The sequence below is a fragment of the Trachemys scripta genome, chromosome 6, assembly GCF_013100865.1.
Source record: "Trachemys scripta elegans isolate TJP31775 chromosome 6, CAS_Tse_1.0, whole genome shotgun sequence".
Classification (NCBI taxonomy): Eukaryota; Metazoa; Chordata; order Testudines; family Emydidae; genus Trachemys; species Trachemys scripta.
In genome coordinates, this window is record NC_048303.1 from 22,615,534 (window position 1) to 22,636,359 (window position 20,826).

General features: G+C 40.5%; 1 protein-coding gene across 7 annotated transcripts in view; it reads right to left on the reverse strand.

Annotated features, from left to right (window-relative positions):
• NADK2 (NAD kinase 2, mitochondrial) overlaps positions 1-20,826 on the reverse strand; it is a 64,776-nt gene that overhangs the window by 33,200 nt on the left and 10,750 nt on the right. For all 7 annotated transcript variants that reach the window (XM_034773847.1, XM_034773846.1, XM_034773845.1 and 4 more), the window contains exons 2-4: positions 9,709-9,797; positions 7,750-7,838; positions 5,810-5,891 (exon numbers count right to left, since the gene is read on the reverse strand). In XM_034773847.1, coding sequence (XP_034629738.1) covers positions 5,810-5,880 — 71 coding nt within the window. In that variant the 5' untranslated portion in view covers positions 5,881-5,891; positions 7,750-7,838; positions 9,709-9,797. The remainder of the gene's footprint in view (positions 1-5,809; positions 5,892-7,749; positions 7,839-9,708; positions 9,798-20,826) is intronic.

Consider the following 20,826-nt stretch of genomic DNA (forward strand, 5'->3'; position numbering starts at 1 on the left):
GGGGAGCTTCAGGGCACAATAGAGGACTTACCTTTGGAGGGTTCTGTAACGTTTTCTGCTGAATCAGATGACGCTGTGTGCACACTGAGGGACTCTTGCATAATACTTTGTTCGTTAAGAGTTTATAATCCAGTTACAAAGAGGAAATCGTTTAGGCCCCAGTCTTACTCCAAACCCTATTTCCAATAGAAGTCACAATATGCCTCTAAGAGAGAGTCAAGGTCTCTTTGTCTCCATCCATCTTCATCGGAAGGAGGCCCTTCTTATCAGACAGTTTCATCTTCCAAGCATCAGGGGGTAGCCATGTTAGTCTGTATCCACAAAAACAACAAGGAGTCCGGTGGCACCTTAAAGACTAACAGATTTATTTGGGCATAAGCTTTCGTGGGTAAAAAACCCCTCACTTCTTCAGAGGTTTTTTACCCACGAAACCTTATGCCCAAATAAATCTGTTAGTCTTTAAGGTGCCACCGGACTCCTTGTTGTTTTTGTGGATACAGACTAACATGGCTACCCCCTGATGCTTGGAAGATGAAACTGTCTGATAAGAAGGGCCTCCTTCCGATGAAGATGGATGGAGACAAAGAGACCTTGACTCTCTCTTAGAGGCATATTGTGACTTCTATTGGAAATAGGGTTTGGAGTAAGACTGGGGCCTAAACGATTTCCTCTTTGTAACTGGATTATAAACTCTTAACGAACAAAGTATTATGCAAGAGTCCCTCAGTGTGCACACAGCGTCATCTGATTCAGCAGAAAACGGTACAGAACCCTCCAAAGGTAAGTCCTCTATTGTGCCCTGAAGCTCCCCTGGAATGTCAGAAGGCCACAGCCACGAAGAATGCTGCATGATGACTGCAGTGGCTACAGAACATGAAACTGTATCAGTGGCATAGCTGCCTGAGGGATGTACAAGCCATAAGATGCTCCTCAGAAATCAGAGCTAGAAACTGTTCTTTATATTCCTCTGGCAACCTGTCAGCAAATTTGGAAATTGCAGAGTAATTAATAAAATAATATTTTGACAAAAGAGCCCAATAGTTAGTGAGGTTCATTTGAAGAGTGATGGTGGAATAAACCATTTGTATGTATAACTCCAGCTTCTTAATTTTCTTATCCTTGGGAGCAACCTTAGGATGAGATTGACTGGAATAGTCATTAGCAGCTGTGATTACCAAAGAATCATCAACTGGATGAATAAAGAAACAGTCAAAATCAGGAGGGACTATCATCTGTTCACTTGCTTTGCCAAAGGCCAGAGTCTGCCAGAGAGTTTTCACTAGCTGAAGTAAGGCTTCAGTGATGGGACAACTCTTCCTGGTGCAGGAGACTGTAAAATATCTAGGAGAGTATGTGGATTCTCTTGCACAGGTTCTGCCTGCATCCCTAAAGAAGAGGCCACCCTCTTCATGAAGTCCCAAAAGACTTTGAAGTCCTCCAGGAAGAGATGGGGGGGAGGGCAGGACTCTGAAGTGATTGCCTTATCTGGTGAAGATGGAGAAACATGTGTTATACCAATAGAATAAAAACCAGCAGGATATTAAGAGGGATAAGGCAAAGATGCCACATTTATTGTAAATATACTGATAAAGCAAAAGATAAAAGTAAACAACGTTGTTTGACTACTTATTTCTTATACACACACACACACACACACACATATAAAGAGAGAGAGAGATTCATTCACACAATCATTCATTTAAGTTCTATATAGGTGTTATAGTTACCAGCCTAGAAGTTGCTCATGCCAAGTTACTGGCCAGGTATCTTGGTCATGAGGATGGAGCCGAGTCTGTGTCAGGTGCACCTGATGCTCCTGAAGGCTGGCAGCAGAACCAGAGACTCAAAGTCATCAGTCTTTAGAGTCCATTCTTATAGGAATTAGTTCCTATGTTAGTCTATGACTCAATCAGCAGATGGCACATTCCTGGTGGCTCCACACTGTCCAAAGTTTGTGTTTCTCATCCTTCCAGGTGATGGGGTGGATCCCAGTTTACCCTCCGGGGGTTTCTGGTCATCCACTTGACACATTCTTCGGCCGATGGATACTCCTTTTCTAGGCTGGCACCTCTCTAACCATCCATGTATATCAAGCAATCAGCATACATTCCATCCCTTAACCATATTTTAATTTACTGTCTCCACCACTTTCAGAGTGTGTGCTAATTCATTTGAGACTCCCGGCCCTTTAATCGCAGAGGGTGGGGGTCTGTCCTAGGAGCAGTTGAATGAAGTGAAAGTCACTTAACAGCTTATAGTGTTTGTTTACATTGTATCAATTACTTCAAGAACAAAGTCAGTTAACTTGTTTGTAAGTTTTACATAGTAGTAAAATATCTTTCACAGGATAGATATAATCAATGGTTTCTACAGACAGTAGCTTACAAGTTTTAACAGAAGACCCAAGAGATTTTTGTACTTGGTGAAACTGTTGGATTTTAAAGTGTGGGGGCCAAATTATGAGGGGGTCACTGTCTCTTGGGGGAATCACTGTTAGTACCTTCTTTAATATCCCTACACATGGGGAGGAAGATCTAAGGGCTCCTCCGTTAATTCCTCCTCCTCCTCCACAGGTCCAGCTCAGTGGATTGAAGGATAGTAGCAGGATACTGAGCAGAAGTTTCCCTCAGTGAGGAAGTAGGATACTTCCTCCTAGAGGGAGACTGTGATGGAGGTCTACAGTCTCTTGGAGAAGCCCAAGACCAGTAAGTCCTGGAGGATACTGCACAAGCTAAGCCATCCACAGTGGGAGACCCCATGCTAGGATTTCCTTATAGGAAGATCAGTGCTGACTTTGGGGTCTTGTAGTGGTAAAAGACCTGTAAGATGATCTAAACAACCTTGAAGGTGTGACAGGCTCCTCTTTCAGAGTTAGAAGAAACAACAAACATCCTCAGAGTATGGAGGAGCAGTTCCCCTTGATGTTCTACATGACCCAAGTATAGACACACATTAAGGTCCAAAGGAAGCAAGGGTTGGGGTGGAGGGAACGCAGACAAAATGATCGGTGCCAGCTTAATTGGTTGGATAGCTGACTAACAGATGGAGCCAAGGGTGCCAGGTACATTAGGGAGCTGACACTGGTTGCACCAAAGGACAGTCTAGTAGGGAAAACAAAGGAGGACACACACACACACACCCCGAGAAGACAAGATGGCCTGCACCATGGAAGGCACCTTAGGTAAGCATGTCAGTGGAGCAGATGGTGCTGATGGGGAGCCAAGGAAGACTGAAATGGGTGAAAGGAGGGCTAAGAATCCAGCAAAGGTAAAAATATGGGGCCTCAACAGCCCTGAAGGTGCCAAGTCAGAAATGATGCCTCAGACAGGACCAGTGTACCTCAATCTGGTACCAGAGAACTTAACAGACATTTTCTGGGGAAGTCCAAGACTTCAAGCTCATCAGCATCATAACGCCTGCATTGTTTTGAGAAAGCTGACAGGAAAGATGAAGAGTGACATTTGTCACTAGACTTGCATTTTGAATCAGAAGGAGTTGGAGGGGCACTTCTGTTTGATTCTGAGTCCCCTGCCTCACAATAAGAGCTCAATTCTAATGCCCGGACACATCACCTCTTTCATGAGGTGAACCCTCTGTTTTTCGGTTGTGGTGGGGAAGGAGGTACAATAAAGCATCTGTCCCTCACACGGCACTCCCCAAGACAAATCAAGCAGCAATTCCGCCTATCTCTGACAAGGATGACAGCCCTGCATGTGGCATACAGCTTAAAACCTGGGAATTTTTCCCCACACTAAAGTCCTCCAGGCTAGCTACAAAAACTGCAACTTTCTAACTAACTATACCACTAACCACTGCTAACTATATACTATAAGTTTTAGAGACACTGGTTAACTGAAGCAAATGCTACAGGGGCTCCACCTCTCATCACAGGCATGGGAAGGAGCTGAGAGGTAGGTGGCAGACACACACTCTTTATGCCCTCACCTGAGAGCAGAAAGAGAACTGAGACATAGTCGACGTAGTTGTATGGTTGGCAAAAGTCTCCAACTTGAGTGCATTGGATACGCACACATCTGCAGTGGAATGCAGATGTGCATAGTCATTCTAAGGAAAACTATGTTTAATCACCTGCCTGATTTTCAACAGGAACTATTGGGTGCTTGGCATTTTTGAAAGAAAAAAAAAAAAAATCAGACAAGTGTCTAAACACAGATTTAAATGCCTAACTTTAGACTCCTATTTTTGAAGATCTTGGTCTTCAACTTTAACTACATATGGCCTTGTCTAGACTAGAGATTTTGGTCTGGTCCCGCTGTTAATCTACTCCTGGGGGAATTCTGCACCACTGCACACGTGCAGAATTCATGTCCCCCCCCCCAGAAAATACATTCTGCTGGAGATGCGCTGCAATTACACCTTTCGCCCACCACGGGCTGCTGTGGTGCCAGAAGAGAGGGCAGCTGGCTCAGGGCTAGAGCAGCTAGCTGTGGAGAGAGAGAAGGAGAAGCTGCTTTCCTCACAGCACCCTGCCCGTGGGGCCAGGTGAGGAGGCACAGGATATGGGGAGGATAGACTGAGTGGGGCACATGGGGCTCCTGGAGGGGGTCACAGGAGCTAGTGGGGTGACAGCATTGAGCCAGCGGCTGAGTGGGAGAGGGGTGCAGGGCTACATGAGGATGGGGGTGGAGGGTGGCTGACTGGGAGTGCAGGCCACATGGGAATATGGAGAAGAAGGGTAGCTGACTGGGGGTGCAGGGACACACAGGAACAGGGACAAATGTGTCTGACTGCATGAGGGAGGCTCCCCAACAATCCCTCCCCTCTCCCCCACAAAAAAAAAAAAAAAAAAACAACCCACCCTGTTCCATACTTCTCCCACTGACACCCAACAGCCCTCCAGGTTCACTCCCAGGCTCCTTCCCAGCAATTACTTGCTTCTCCTTCAGCTCCTCCATTACCTCTGATCCCCAGAAACCTTTGCACTGTTTCTGAGGGGTGCGGGAAATACATTTCTTTATTGTAGTTTAAATTAATTACTACTCAAAGTTCTTTATTCATATGCCTAGTAAGGAATCTGTCAAAAAACATTTCCTGAATCTTTTTTGTTGTCTTTATTGCTACAGACATATCTGCTGACAGGTATTTTGAAATAAATTACCAAAATAATTGAAAATGGCATGACTATATGGTGTTATTTTGACAAATAAAATATGCAGAATTTTAAAATATTGTGCACAGAATTAATATTTTTTAAACACAGAATTCCCCTAGGAGTAGTTAATTGACACAATTAACTTGAGTTTACATGATTGCATGTGCAAATCTAGACACTGTAAACATTTGTTCATGGACAAATATTTGTTCCTGGTTCCATGGCTGGGAACAAACTTGTGTCCTCTGGAATAGCATTTGTGGAGTGTTTAGATCATGTACAATTCTATTAGCTTGAGTCGCCTGTCAATTAACTCGCATTACAAAAAGACCAACAACTCTAGCCTAGGAAAAGCCCAACAGCAGTCAAGAGACTTTCAGGAAGCAAGAAATATTCTCACCTTGAAACAACAGTAGTTAATCTCCATTCATCAAGTGTATACTTGTTTTTTGCTTTGGAGCCAGCATGAGATTCAAATGATATTAGGCTCACATGAACATGGATGGAAAGAGCTACTGACTATAGCTATAAGTAAAAACATATCTGCTTGATAATACTGTTCACCTTAATAATGGCAGCAGTTTAATCCGATAACTAAAACTGCACACTGAGTAATAAGTGTACTCTATGTAGTATGTATAGTACTGTGGTTTACGTTAAGTAGAGAGACTGCTTTCCCAAATGTAGTGTTCTTACCTTTCCGGATCAGTATTTACTCCAATAACTGGTTTAAATCTGTCAAAGACTTTACTAGCTGCCAGCAACATTGTGCCATCACCTAAAGAAAAACAGCATAAAGAACAGCTGATTACTTTTACTTAAGAATTTAAGTATTCCAAACTAAACTGAGTGTCATATACAAACATTAACGTTGCAATCGTATTTTTAATGTTTTTATAGAGGCAGTAGGTTAAATAGGTTGCACAAAAATAAAACAATGAGCTGTTATTCTGCACTGAAAACATCTGTCTGGCCTTCAAACTGAATGTTGGGTACTGCCAAGATATTAAATGAATTCAAAATTGCAGTGAAAATCCAAGGTTTATAAGAAGCACAATGGAGCAGCACTGAAAGCACCACTTATCTGATGCTTGGACAACATATTTTGCATTGGAAAATCTTAGATTAGCATCTGTGGAGGTTTTTATATGTTAATGAAAACTGGAATTTAAGAAAAGCCAAACTTCTAGGCTACCTTTTCTAAGAAAAAAGGGGCTGTTAATTATTTTTTTTTTATCAGAACTACAACTAATACGAGAGGGGAATAAGATACATCTGTAATACATCATGCACTTCAGAAATAGCATTTGGGTTTTAGTTCTGCTTCAACTGTACGTGATGTTCTCTTTTTAAATTATGGCTTCCAGTTGTTTATTATCCAACAGAGGTCTTAGATGTTTTCCTAATAACGGGGCTTTTAAAATCTACCACTCAGGTCAAGTAGGAATCTTTCCCACGTATGTACCATCAACTTCTTTAAATTTTAAGCTCTCATTTGAAAATACATATTAAATTTCTAGCCCTCATGTTTGCAAAGAGGATCTTCCAAACGTGAGCAAGTGTGAACTAATATAGACCCAAGAATACACTGCAAACAGCTCCAGTATCTCTCCTAATAATTATAGTTTTTCCAACAAAGTAAAAAACAGAATTCCATCAGTTTTCACTGCTGCTATTCAGAACTGTGTATGCAGCTTTGAAACTGACAAGAATCAGGTCAATTTCTCTGTTGCTACTTTAGAAAGCAATAAGCAGCAGCAGGGATGGGTAGTGGAGCTATCACTGGGGAGGACCACCAAAAGTCAGAGGCTAAGGGAAGGAGAAAAAGTAATAGACATTCCCTCAAAAGCAGCAACCAGGAAAGAGGTAGAGCAGCAGAGACCAGAGCCCCCTTGCAGCAGCAAAGAAATTTTGTATGAATGAAGAAGAGAGACTGTTCTTCCCAACTTGCAGGAGAGGGGATTTGGAGGCCTTCGAATTTGTCAAACACGTACTATCCAAAGGCTAACACTAAAGATGAAACCCATAAGAAGCATCTAGGGACAACTACCTGGACAGAATCCCAACAGCTGACAGGGTATATGTTTTACACTGGGATCCCCCTCTTTATGAGCAGTCTTTGAATTAGCAAGGTTTAGTCTTCTGGCTATTATTTTAGTTCAATGAACAAGCTAACTGGATGAATGAGAGTGTGAGCAAGAGATTTGGTTTAGGGGGAAAGCGAAAGTAGTGGGAGAAAAATAAATTGCTCATCTTTATTACCACAGACACCTAAGCATGACAGGGTCTCTAGCAGAACATACTGTTTGTTTTTTTACACAAGTTGAGCATTTATTCAATTTTACAATTTACATATTTCATGCTGTATCACACAAACTTCCCCAAAGCCACTAAGCATTTGTGTTCACTTCCTAAAACTCTAAAATTAAAGCAAGAGGGAAAAGGGGGTAAGTGGGACAAGTCATTTAATTATGCCCCGATTTACTTTTGCCAAATTAATTATAGCAGATATACTTTCAATATAAATGGGTATACTTTCTAATGAGTGAAGCATTTTAATTCTTCATACTGCTTCAAACACATCTTCTAAAATTTACTTAAATCCAAGACCCCTTTTCCCAGGAACAAGTTAATACCTCCTGCTGATATAACAGCATCTGCCCATCGAACTGTCTCTTCATCATATTCTCGGCGTTTAACAAGACGGACCTCGATCTGCTCATTCCTAAAAGATACAGAGATAGTTTGACAAGGAACCACATAGCATACTAATTCAAGCTTTCAGGGGAATATGAATGTTAGGGGGCTTATTCCTTCACCCTCTCACTTCCCTGGTCCTTCTGGCATGAACAGAGAGCAACAATACCCGAAGTCCGAAGGTGCAAACAATTCCATGTTTTTTTGGGATCAACTTCCAGCAAGCATGATTCCAGTTTCCTTCCTCAGTGTCCCCCTTCCCAGCTCTGACACCACAGAGCCTTGACTATGTCCCTTTTCTCATTCCTCACCCCCCCAGCGAAACATGATTCCAATTCCTCCACCCCCATTCCCTGTTCCCATTTCCCCCTTACTTCCTGATTGACTGCAGACTATATAGTAAAACTTGAGTTCTGCTTAGCTATACCTTAACCAATCATATTACTGAAATTTAACTAACCAATCCTAACACATTGTAACATAATTATTTAACCAATTATATCCCACCACCTTAATTGGTTTACACCCAACAAAATTAATTATACAGCAGACAGAAACAATCACAGAACCAGACAGATTATACAGACAAACAAATAGGGAAGTGGATACTAGAGTGATAGAACAATACAGAAATGAGGATTTCACATCCAAGCTATTGATAAGTGAGTTCTTGCCAGACAGAATGCTATTAAACTTAAGTTTTCTTTAAATCTTTTAGGCTCTTCCCTTTGTCTGGAGGTGATAGATCGGATCACCTTTCTAACAGCCCCAGATTGCCTTATTTCAATGTGACTAGTTTAGAATGTGAGGATGTGACCGTTCACTTCCCAGCTTATGGCTACCTCTGCTGCTTAGCCAAAGGCCTTACTTAGCCTGAGAACAGGGCCTCAGACTGTCACAGTAAGAGAAGGCCCTTACATCGGCAGACAGTGATTTTGATTCTCTCTTTTATACTTCTATAACAAGCTAAGTAATAAGAATACACCTAAATTCTTAAAGTATAGGCCTTTGCAGACAGGCCTGAATATTTATATCCTAACAATGAAGTGCAGTGCAATTATATTTAGTTTATGGATATTGTTGGTCAATGTACTCTGACATGCTCTAAATAATATGAACTAGCACCACACATTTAATATAATGAGTTAGCGATTATCCTGGGGGGAGTAAGTATAAAATAGTTAAAAGACTTAAAATGCCCTGTGTATGAAAGGCTAGGTAGGCAACATTTTAATTAAATCAGTTTTGTGAAAGGTATTTCGCTAAGTTGTTCCACTGTGTACACAACCACTAACATTTATGTCATTTGTTTGCTCTAGCCAGAAATTTCATGCACTAGATACACTTGGTCTAACCAGAAATCACCACCTTCTTTATTCAAACTCTTCCTTAAAAAACCTTCACTTCAGCCTTCAGTTTTAAAAGGGATTATCTGCATTTACTACAATTTGACTTCTGATTAACCGATGTACTGTACATTTAAAGTGTTATCTTATTTACTTTACAGCTCCTGGGGCCAGGCTGCACTATACACTATACACCTGTGATCTATTTACATCATAATCTCAGTCTAATTACTCCATATGGAGTAACACATCAAGTTAATAAAGAATCTAAAGAAACAGATCTCATGGGTAGAGCAGGGAGGGGACAACATGCTACAGACCTAGTAGGAATGGTCTTTGAAACCAATGTGACAAGGTAGCCAGCCAGTCAACATCAAATAGCTTGAGTGAGCAAGGGTTTGTGATATAGGATGCAAGTTCTTGTAAAATAATCCAGTATAGACCTTGAAAACAGACATTCCCAGACTTCAGGGACATTTGGTCACCCCAGATATATTTAGTGAAAAATTATTTTAGTCTGTCACAGACCATCACTAATCTGTATGCTCTTACCGTAAACTGTCTACAACATGCTCCACATTTTTTGTATGAATATAATGTCGCTCCAGTAGTCCACCGTAGTTAGATCCCTTCAATGCAAGCTGTAGAAGACAAAGTAACTTTGAAGCAGCCAACCAATATAGAGAACGCTATTAGATGAAGTAAACAGAAAATGAACACATGCGGATTTAAAGTACTAGTTTAAGACTAACAAGCCAGAATGAATTTGAGAATTAGGATTATGATTATCAATTAAACCTGAAAAGAGTTCAAATTAATATTGTGCTATAAAACCTGTCTGCAGAACAGGAGGAAAGGGCAAAAAAAATAAAAACTCTGAAATAATCCTGTTCTATACAGCTGATAATTATATTATTTTTGGCATGGCTAGCCAAAAGGAGATAATATTCTTCAAGCTATGTTTGAGATAAGAACAAAGTTGCCTAACAGAATTATAAACAACATTCTCTCCTGTATAAAAATGTAGTCTTAAAAAATAAACAGCTTTTGAAATTTGTCCCTGGGACCCATAACAGATTTTCTAAACAATCTGTACCAAACAAGATAAAGTAAATAGTTAACAGTTCATTATAGCATCACTCTCTCCTTGAAAAGCAGCTAAGGGATTTATTAAGAATCATCCCTTTTCAGTACCATTTGAAGAACTGTTCAGATATTTAATACTACAGAGGAATGCATCCAGCTGCAAGGAAGAGTGGTCTTATGATGAAGAACCAGGATTCAAGACATCCAAGTTCAATTCCTAGCTTTGTCATAGACTTCCCATGTGATCTTGGTGTGACGCTCTGTACCTCGGGGGAACACCCTGCACCCCCATTGTTCATCCTTATGATTGTGTGGTATCCAACGCAAAGTTTGTCATGTCGGGTGCCTTCAAAAGACTCAGGATGCACTGAGCATTGTTGTTATAGGTTGTAATTTCATGTATATAGTTATGAAGCTGAAAATGTGTCCTCATGGCTTAAAATAAGCCCAGGTAAAACTCTCCAGGAGCAGAGGGGCAGTTCACACCTCATCAGGGCATGTATGGGACAAACCCAGCCCAGCCTCAGAGGAACAAAGGACACTGGCCTAGGCAGCAACAAAGGATCTGTTGGACTCTCAAATGAGTCACCCCCCTTCCCTTGGTCAGTTTGGGACTACAATGAGGTAATGCTCACCTGACTCTGAAGTGGGGAGGGGGCAAAGCCAAGAGGGAAGAAAGAACATGATAAAAGGGAGAGATGTTTGCCATGCTCTCTATCTTCCACCTCCATCTACAGACACCAGCACCAAGCAACTGAAGCGCTGAGCCAAGGAGAGAGCCTGGCTGAAGGCCAACCAGCCAGCCTATGGTGAGAAGCATTTAAGTTTGTAAAGGCACAGGAGTGTTACGATCAGCTTAGAATGCGTTTGCTTTTATTTCGTTTGTCCAAATCTGACTTGCTGTGCTTTGACTTACAATCACTTAAAATCTATCTTTTGTAGTTAATACATGTGTTTGTTTATTCTACCTGAAGCAGTGCCTTTGGTTTGAAGCATGCCAGAGACTCCCCTTGGGATAACATGCCTGGTACATATCAATTTCTTTCTTAAATTGACAAACTCATATAAGCTTGCAGGGTCCAGCGGGCATATCTGGACATTGCAAGATGGAGGTTCCTAGGGTTGTACCTGGGACCAGAGATATTGGCTAGTATCATTCGGTTGCACAATCCAAGCAGCGGCTGGCCAAAAGTGCTCACTCACATAGCTGGGAGCAGCTTACATGCTAGAGGCTGTGTGTGAACAGTCCAAGAGTGGGGGTTCTCACAGCAGAGCAGGTTAAGGCTGGCTCCCAGAGTCGAGGATTGAAGTGACCTAACAGATCACCAGTCCAGATAACACCAGGAGAACGTCTCACTTGGGCAAATCAGTTCATCTGTGTCTCTGTTTTTCCAACTGTAAAATGAATATACCACAATTTTTCCCTTCACCCTTTATCTTACTTCTTTAGACTGCATGGTCTTTGTGGCAGGGCCTGTCACTGTGTGTTTGTGCAGTCTCTAGCACAATGGGACCCAAAAATCCAGACTGGTGCCTCTAGGCACTATCATAAAAATTAATAGTAATTTCTGTCAAGACCCAACATGGTGCCTGTCATTCATTGTCTCCCTACACATTTGATGGTTACTGAACTCAACATACACTTCACCATGTGGTATGATATTCCTTACCTCCCCTATGAAAGCACAACTGAAGAATCACTGCATAGTTAAGGCAGCCAATTACTACAGAATGTAATATTTTATAAATGCAAAAGTGTCAAACAGTAATTTGGTGGCATTACTCTAAATAATTACCTTTCTGTCTAAAAATTAATCAAGCGGAAACTAATACTGTGACATGTACACTTGTGATCTATTTACATCATAATCTCAGTCTAATTACTCCATGCAGTTTAACAGCTCAAGTTAATAAAGAATCTAAAGAAACAGGAAGCTAGGCCAAGTATCTAAAGATTTTTCAACACATCCTAAAGGGCACTGAATAGGTGTCTTCAGACATTATACAAAAACTATTCTCAATAAAACTCACATGAAATAAAATAAACAGAAGGGGATCCAATACAAGAATAGGACTTTTCCTTTTAAAAAGAAAATTACGTGATCCCCTACCTGTGATTTGGACTGCTGGCCTTCCTTCCCTAAGGACAAAGAATTCCCTTTGTATCTGTATTAATCTGCCATGCGGCCCTCTGAAGGTGAGCTGGGAAATCAAGACCGGATTTTATTTCTATATCCTTGGGGAGTTTGTCCTCATGATCCTGGGAAGCAAAATAAGGCTCAGATATTGCTCCAAAACTATGTCAAGTGGCTAGTGATTTCCCTGCCCCAAAGGAAGCTGGTCTTATTGTCTTCTCTTCACAACAGAGGCCCCTTCTGGGCCTCTTTAGGGTACTGGGGTTCAAGAATGGACTCTCCTGAGGTTCTACCGCCATCCACTGTATGGGATTTACAGTAGGCCACAAGGGTCTGTGTTTCTCCTGGGAGACCTGTTACAGAGGTGGTATGAGGGGGAGGGAGCAGAGCCTGAAAGCCCTTTACAACATCCTTGCATTTGCAGTGTTTGTGCTGTGTCCAGTATCCTCCATCCACGACCCAAGAGAAGGCAAAGACTGCTGAACTCTGCAGTCAGGGGCACTGACTGCTGGTGTGGTTTCCAGAGAATTCCATGATTTTCCATCTGGAACACTGTCCTTCCAGCATTGCTTCCCAAGGGGACAGGGAGCTTCTTGCCGTGAAACCAACTATTCCAATCCTCTGTCCTTTCCTACTCAAGGGAAAGCAGCTGATGTGACCTCACACAGACTGGACTACGGGGGTTGAGGGGATTACGTGTTGATCACAGAGCCATTGGAGGTCTCTAACCAGATGCTAGTGAGGATGAAGCAGGACACACAGACCTTTCCTTTTGTCTTTGGCTTTCTCAAACCAGCTCTCTCCATGAAGGCTGCTGGTTTTCAGCTGTTGCAAATACCTCAGAGGGCAAATTACCTCAGAGCAGAGCTGAGGGGACAATCTTCCTAAAAGGCAATCGCAGCCCTGGGACATGGTTGGAAGTCAAACAAACACATTGAGCCAAATGGTTAATCAGAAATTTGAAATAAGTTTGGAATTTCCCTTAGAAAAGCTCTTCAGGTGGGAAATCTGTCTGTCCCTGCAGAGGCAGATTAAACCGGAGAGAACTTTAGGGGCCAGGCCATTTCCCAGCTGCCGGATCTACTTCTGCCCCCAAGCCGCAAAAAGCAAGCTGAAGTACCCATTTTACAACTGATTTATGTATCTTAGTACAATGTAGAGCGGGTTAGGGACTGGGTGAAGGTATATGGCAACAGTTCTCTCAAATGTAGTATAAGCATTAGTGCTTTTTAAAAAGTAGGAATTGGTGTCAGAGGAAATGAATTTCACACATATTACAGGAAAAAATATGACTGTGTGCCAGTCTATAACATAACAGTAGTGCAACAGCACAGAAACTAGGATGAAGCTCAACAATACTAATATAAAGTACTACTGCTTTGCATTAAGCTTTTCTGTATCTTCTTAGAGGTATAGCTTAAAGAATAGTGTTGCACTGAAAATTCTTTAATTTTTAAAAAGAATTTGGTCAAGACTATTACATAGGTTCAAGCCTGGAGCACGTAAAACTAGGCAACTTCAGTGCACATCAGGCTATTTAAACATGAACGAAAATGCTCTGTAAACATATTTTAATTATTTTACAAACCCAGAGAAAGTCGTGTCATTCAAAACCTGAGTTCAGCATTCTCTCTCTCTTCTACAGAGCTGGTAATTTCAAACACTTTGATGCAAAAGAAAACCTTGAATTTAGGTCATTAGGAAAAATGAAGGAATATTTTGCCCATCTGGTATTATTAGACAGCTTAACCGGAATAGCCAGTATTTATATTGCAACAAAGAGATGCAAATGAAGTTTAACAGAAGGGTGGAGGGTCCCAAAGCTCAGGCTCCAGCCCTAGCCCAAATGTCTGCACAGTAATTTTTAGCCCTGGAGCCCAAGCCCCGCGAAGCCAAGTTAGCTGCTGCAGGACAATCATAGGCATGCTGAGTCTTTTATCCCTGTGTAGACATACCCTGAGTGACCTGTATTGTGGAACTTCATGTGATCAAGTACTGGGATCTACTTCATTGTTTCTGGTACCTCCAAATCTGTGGGAATATAGAGGTCTAGGGAAAAAACCCTCAAACTGATAAAAAATGTGTCTACAGAAGTCTGGTATAAACAAGACTGGGTGATTAATAAGGGGTACCTATGATTTAATTATGTTCCGTGATCGATAATTAATCATGGGAAAGCAATTTTCTCTCCAAAAGGGAGGTTTTTTGTCTCTCACCATATAAAAGTAAAATCGGGGAGTGCAAACTGCTGGCTTCCCACCAATTATGTAAGAGAGACACAGAGGCCAGCTCTTTACCTTACATCAAGGTTGGTAATATAGCTATAATATATCTATTCTTTTCTGTACTCTCTATAGTGCTATACTAACCTCAGATTGTCAAATAACAGGCGTGAATGGAAACTTCAAGCACAAATGTGCTTACTCAATTTAATATAATGAGGAAGAAATGTGCTTTTAGACAAAGCAAGACAGAGACTTGAGATCTCTATTCCAGTCACAGCTTTGCCATGAACCTCCCAAGAACTTGGGCAAATCACTTGCTCTCACTCTTTTGACAATGTGCAGAAAGCTACGGAGGTGGTGGAGGAATTAAAAGACATATTGGAAATATGACAGGTTTCATAGGTTTGGAAATATGTACTCTTATTAGTAGGCTTATGTATCATCCAAGGTGTAACAGTCTTCATGCTGTCCTAAAGCTTGCCTTTGGGGAAGCATAGGGGGCTGATGCCTGAACACATTTTTTTCTGGTTGTTTTTGTATGAGTAATACATTCTTTTAAATAATTAGCAAAAAGCAAGACTCCTGACAGGAAGTACAAGATGACAGGTCTGGATGTGAATAACCTCATAGGAAAAAAAATCCTGATGGAAAGCTAACAGCTAGAAAATAAAGAGGCTGACTACTAGTCAACTGCCCTATTTCCTAACAGAAAGAGGAATCAAGCAATTGGTGATGGAAGTAAGCTGTTCAAATACAGAAGCAGTTACTGTACATGGAGCCCATATATTGTGATTTAAATAGAAGTTTTTTAAACTGAAGAGAAACAAAAATGTTAATGTTCAAGATACTGACAAGCTAAAGTTACCTATAATCAGTGTTACTGTAAAATAGAAACATTTAGAAAAGAAAATAGTGCTGTATCATCTGAAAAGTTCTACTCACTGTTCTTGCTAAATCAAATATGTTTCCATTGTATTGCAATTATTAATTTTGCTGGGTATAGGATCCTATTTCAAACACTAATTATTTTGATGGGCCAATAGAGCACAAGAATTTTTATTCCTTTTCCAGAACAATCGAACAGTCTGGTGAATGAGGTTTTGACTAATGCTTCTCCGAATGCTTGTATTACTTGCTGATAAGAACTTTTAAATTAATAATGGTCTTATTTTAGATAGACCTGTTAGAACAGGAATTCTAAATATCTTAACAATACTTAGATTATGCAGTGATGATAAGTATATTAGAAATCCTTAGGCAGAATATACAAGTTCTATTTAAAGCCTTTTAATTATTTTTGGTACACAATATTCAATTAAGTCCGTTGGGTCAGATCATTCCTTGCTGGTCAGAGAAACTAACTTATGAGGTTTCTGTTGATTCTTCTGATCAGTATTTAGGTCTCCAGGCCTTACCTTTAGTATTCCTATTTTTTATGTCTACGTGGAATTTGCAATCCGTATAATTAGTTCTTTGTTTTTATTTCTCCAGTCAGAGTTCTGTTCATTTGTACTAACACCATTTTAAGCAGAGGGCTTCATTTCCAGTCCAAGGTAGGTATGGATCATCATGCATTCCATCAAGTATACGTGCCGATTCATAGATTCTAGGACTGGAAGGGACCTCGAGAGGTCATCGAGTCCAGTCCCCTGCCCTCATGGCAGGACTAGACCATCCCGGATAGACATTTATCTAACCTACATTTAAATATCTCCAGAGATGGAGATTCCACAACCTCCCTAGGCAATTTATTTCAGTGTTTAACCACCCTGACAGTTAGGAACTTTTTCCTAATGTCCAACCTAAACCTCCCTTGCTGCAGTTTAAGCCCACTGCTTCTTGTTCTATCCTTAGAGGCTAAGGTGAACAAGTTTTCTCCCTCCTCCTTATGACACCCTTTTAGATACCTGAAAACTGCTATCATGTCCCCTCTCAGTCTTCTCTTTTCCAACCTAAACAAACCCAATTCTTTCAGCCTTCCTTTATAGGTCATGTTCTCAAGACCTTTAATCATTCTTGTTGCTCTTCTCTGGACCCTCTCCAATTTCTCCACATCTTTCTTGAAATGCGGTGCCCAGAACTGGACACAATACTACAGTTGAGGCCTAACCAGCGCAGAGTAGAGCGGAAGAATGACTTCTCACGTCTTGCTCATAACACACCTGTTAATGCATCCCAGAATCATGTTTGCTTTTTTAGCAACAGCATCACACTGTTGACTCATATTTAGCTTGTGGTCCACTATAACCCCTAGATCCCTTTCTGCTGTACTCCTTCCTAGACAGTCTCTTCCCATTCTGTATGTGTGAAACTGACTGTTCCTTCCTAAGTGAAGCACTTCGCATTTGTCTTTGTGAAACTTCATCCTGTTTACCTCAGACCATTTCTCCAATTTGTCCAGATCATTTTGAGTTGTGACCCTATCCCTATGTGGGAACTGGAAAGAAGTCCCTGAACTACAATAGCTGGTATAATCAAAGCTTTTTTATACTAAGATATAACTTGAAAAAGTATGTCATTTAGCACAAAAAAAAAAAAAAATCAACACTACTTACATGACCTCAGTCCCCTACCTGATCAGTGCCTACTCCATAATTGTGGAGAAACTGAACATAAGTCAATGGTACTCGTTGCAGCTGCAGCATACTGCATGTTGCACAGAAACTAGCGATCTGGGATGTGTAATGGGAACTGGAGGTCCTAAAAACAGGTATGCTTAAAATCAATTATGTGCCGAATACCCCCCTCAGCCTTGATTTGAGAGAGAGAGAGAGAGAGTGTAACATCTGAAAATAATACATTAAAAGCATGTTTAGATCACAAAGTCAAGCATTCAAAAATTAGGAAATGCCCAAATTATTAAATTGGCACCTTTATCATAACGCTTATGCAGAGGGGCCAAGTTACAATCGTCAACGACACAGTCAAATTTTATTTTTTTCCACAGAACCCTGCCTCATTCAGTGCGCAGAACAGATGGCACTATGGGAATGAATCAGGGTTGTGTAATGAAGAAGGATGTTGTCTGCAGTACCTCTGCATCATTTGTTGCAAAAGTTGGAAAGTGAAGGAGAAGATGGGGATACTCTCTCCTTAATGGTTTAGGGAATTTACTGCTCTCCTGGAGAATTGGTTTTAATTCCTCCCTCTGCCACAGAGTTTTTATGTGAAGCTGGATATGACTTGTAAACATACATTTTCACAGCAGGTCTCTGAATTCCTCATTTTCTGGGTACTGAAAATGAGACACGTGGGGTCTGTTGCAGAAAGTGCTGAACTGCAACTAAGATCAATGCAAGCTCTGCTCTGAACATATGAAGTGCTATAAAATACTAAGCACTCCAAAAAAAAAAAAAAATCAGCTCCGAGGCTTCTCAAATCAGGCAACGAAAATCAGTTGACACTTCTTTGTAAAATGGAGCATAGCAATACCACTTCCTACGAGCATTGTGAAGGTAAATTCATCAATCTTTGTAAAGAACAAAAACTACTAAAGAACACCGTAGAAAAGCCTGGAGAGAAATTAACAACAGTAGAGTTTGGATAATGTGTAGTAGACACATGGGGACACACGTGGATTAAAAAATACTGAATAGTGATCCTGAGCACCATTCATCCTCTGCACAGAATGAGGCACAGGCTCTGTGCAAAAATGTGATTGTGTAATTAATGACTACATCATTACAGATGCACAAGGAAGATGGATTAAGGCTGCACAGACAACCTTAATTATGGCATTTCCTAACTTTTGAATGCCTGACTTTGCAACCTTAATGTTCTTTTAACATAGGAAATCGCATCCAAAAAAACTAAAAAAAAAATTGTTTAAAAATTGAAAAAACAAAAATTTCATCATGTGGAACCATAATGACCCTCATCTCTGTAGGAGAATGTGGTCTACTCATTAGACTCTTCTGGTCCCGTTCCCTCAGTCTATCTCCTTCTTTCTACTGCACCTGCCCTGTCCCTTCCCTGCTGCTATCCCTCCAGCTCCTGCCCAACATCCCCATCTCTTGTTCCTTTCCCCTCACACCTCTACATTAGAGTCAGGATGCTGCCTCCTCGCTGCCTGGGCATCAGCTCCGGGACCAATGAGAATACTGAAGAATCTGCCTGCTCTTGGTTCCAGTACTGGCACCACAATGGTCCCCAACTGTTGAGAGAAGTTACAGGGAAAGCCCCAGCAGCCCTGGGCTGGAGCATGCTCAGTAACTCTGAGGTGATGGCACATGCAGTCTGTTTGTCACATGGGAGCTCTGAGGGAATGGTACCTTCACAATTTAGCAGCGGAACCAACAAACCTTTGATCATGTGCAAACAGATTTTTCAGAGGCTTATAACTTAGCCAAATCTGAGCAATTCTTCCTTCCCAACTTATTGTCTTAAATTATTAAAGTGCATGTTAATACTTGTTTCTTTAGTTTCCTAATTGTTATAATTTTAGATTTTACATAGTTTTTCACTATGAAATTTCACGTCAAGAATTGAATTTGATATTAAATTTCCACAAGCTAAGAAAGCTGAAATGTTCCGCCAAGGTACACTCCTCCATCAGGATTTGCAGTTTGAAGTCATTATAACTTGTGCTCCAAAGTTACTTGATAATTTTAGCAAGTGTATAAAAAAAATTCACAATAACTGTGAAGCATTAAAAAGCTAAATAAAATTATTATTAACACTGAAACAATTTTGTTTTTAATTTACAAAGATTTTATGCCATTAAGTTTAATTAAAATGTTATTTTAACCGCTGGTGTTGCACACACTTATGCACATGCTTAAAGCTAAGCACATGAGTAGTCCAACTGAAGACAGCAGGACTATTCATGCAACTAAAATTACACACCTGCTTAAGTGGTTGCAGAATCAGGACCTTAAATATTCAATATTTTTGTCTATAGCACTTTTGTAAAATTTGAATAAAATACTCTACCAGTCATGGCATTTAAAAAGAGGCCAGCATTTATAATTTAGTTCATTATAAAGGCTGATCTAGAATTGCAGTAGCATAAATTTTCAAATCAATTTTGCTAAGCTTCAGAGTGATTGGGATTGCTCCATTCTGATTTTTAAAATATAGCATTATGGTAAGTTTTCAGATTTTGGTAGTTAGTGCAAAATGGGAATAACTCTTCAAACTATCTTAAAGTCTGTAACTGCTACAGTTGCCTCTTTTCAGGAAGCATTCCAGTGTTGCCCTATTAACTTAAATTTCTAGCCAGAAGCCGCTTGTAAGAAAGGAAAGTTACTGAACAGGAATGTGTCTTAGGAATCCAAGCATATTGCCTTTATCTGGAGTGCCTGTTTTGGTGTCATGAGCCCCCAGGATCCCTCTAGAAGGCAATTGTTAGAGCCATCCACACACACAGTAGAACCTCAGAGTTACGAACATCAGACTTATGAACTGACCAGTCAACCACATACATTTGGAACCACAAGTACACAATCAGGCAGCAGAGACACAGACACACACACACCAAAAAAAAAAAAAAAAAAAAAAAAACAAAAAAAACAAAACAAAAAAAAAAAAAAAAAAAAAAAAAGCAGCAAATACTATACACTACAGTACAGAACTGTGTTAAATGTAAACTACTAAAAAAAAAGGGAAGTTTAAAAAAGATTTGACAAGATAAGGAAACTTTCTGTGCTTGTTTCATTTAAATTAAAGTGGTCAAAAGCAGCATTTTCCTTCTTCGTAGTAAAATTTCAAAGCTATATTAAGTCAATGTTCAGTAGTAAACTTTTGAAAGAACAATCATAACATTTTGTTCAGTTACTAACTCCGAAATGTTTGTAACAACCTCTATTCCCAGTGTTCATAATTCTGAGGTTCTACTGTACGCTTTTTAAGGTTGTGTACGCACTACCACTTACTTCATTATAAATTATGTCACTCATGGGTGTGAATACCCCCCCCCCCCCCATGAAGCAAGTCAAACCAACCTAAGCACCGGTGTGGACAGCACTATACTGCCACTTGTGGGGGCTGGAGTAATTCAGTCAATAGGAGAACTCTCTCCCATCGTCTTAGAGCATCTGCACTATCAGCTCTACAGCACCCTACTCCTGTAAGCTGTGTGTGTAGCCATAGCTTTAGACCCAAATGTCTGGTGCAAGCATATGAGTGACTGCATTACCAATCACCTGCAGTTCCTTTCCAAAGAAAAATACCATTTGATGACTGAAGAAGCAGAGTGAGGATTTGCATAGGCTTGGGGAACTCAA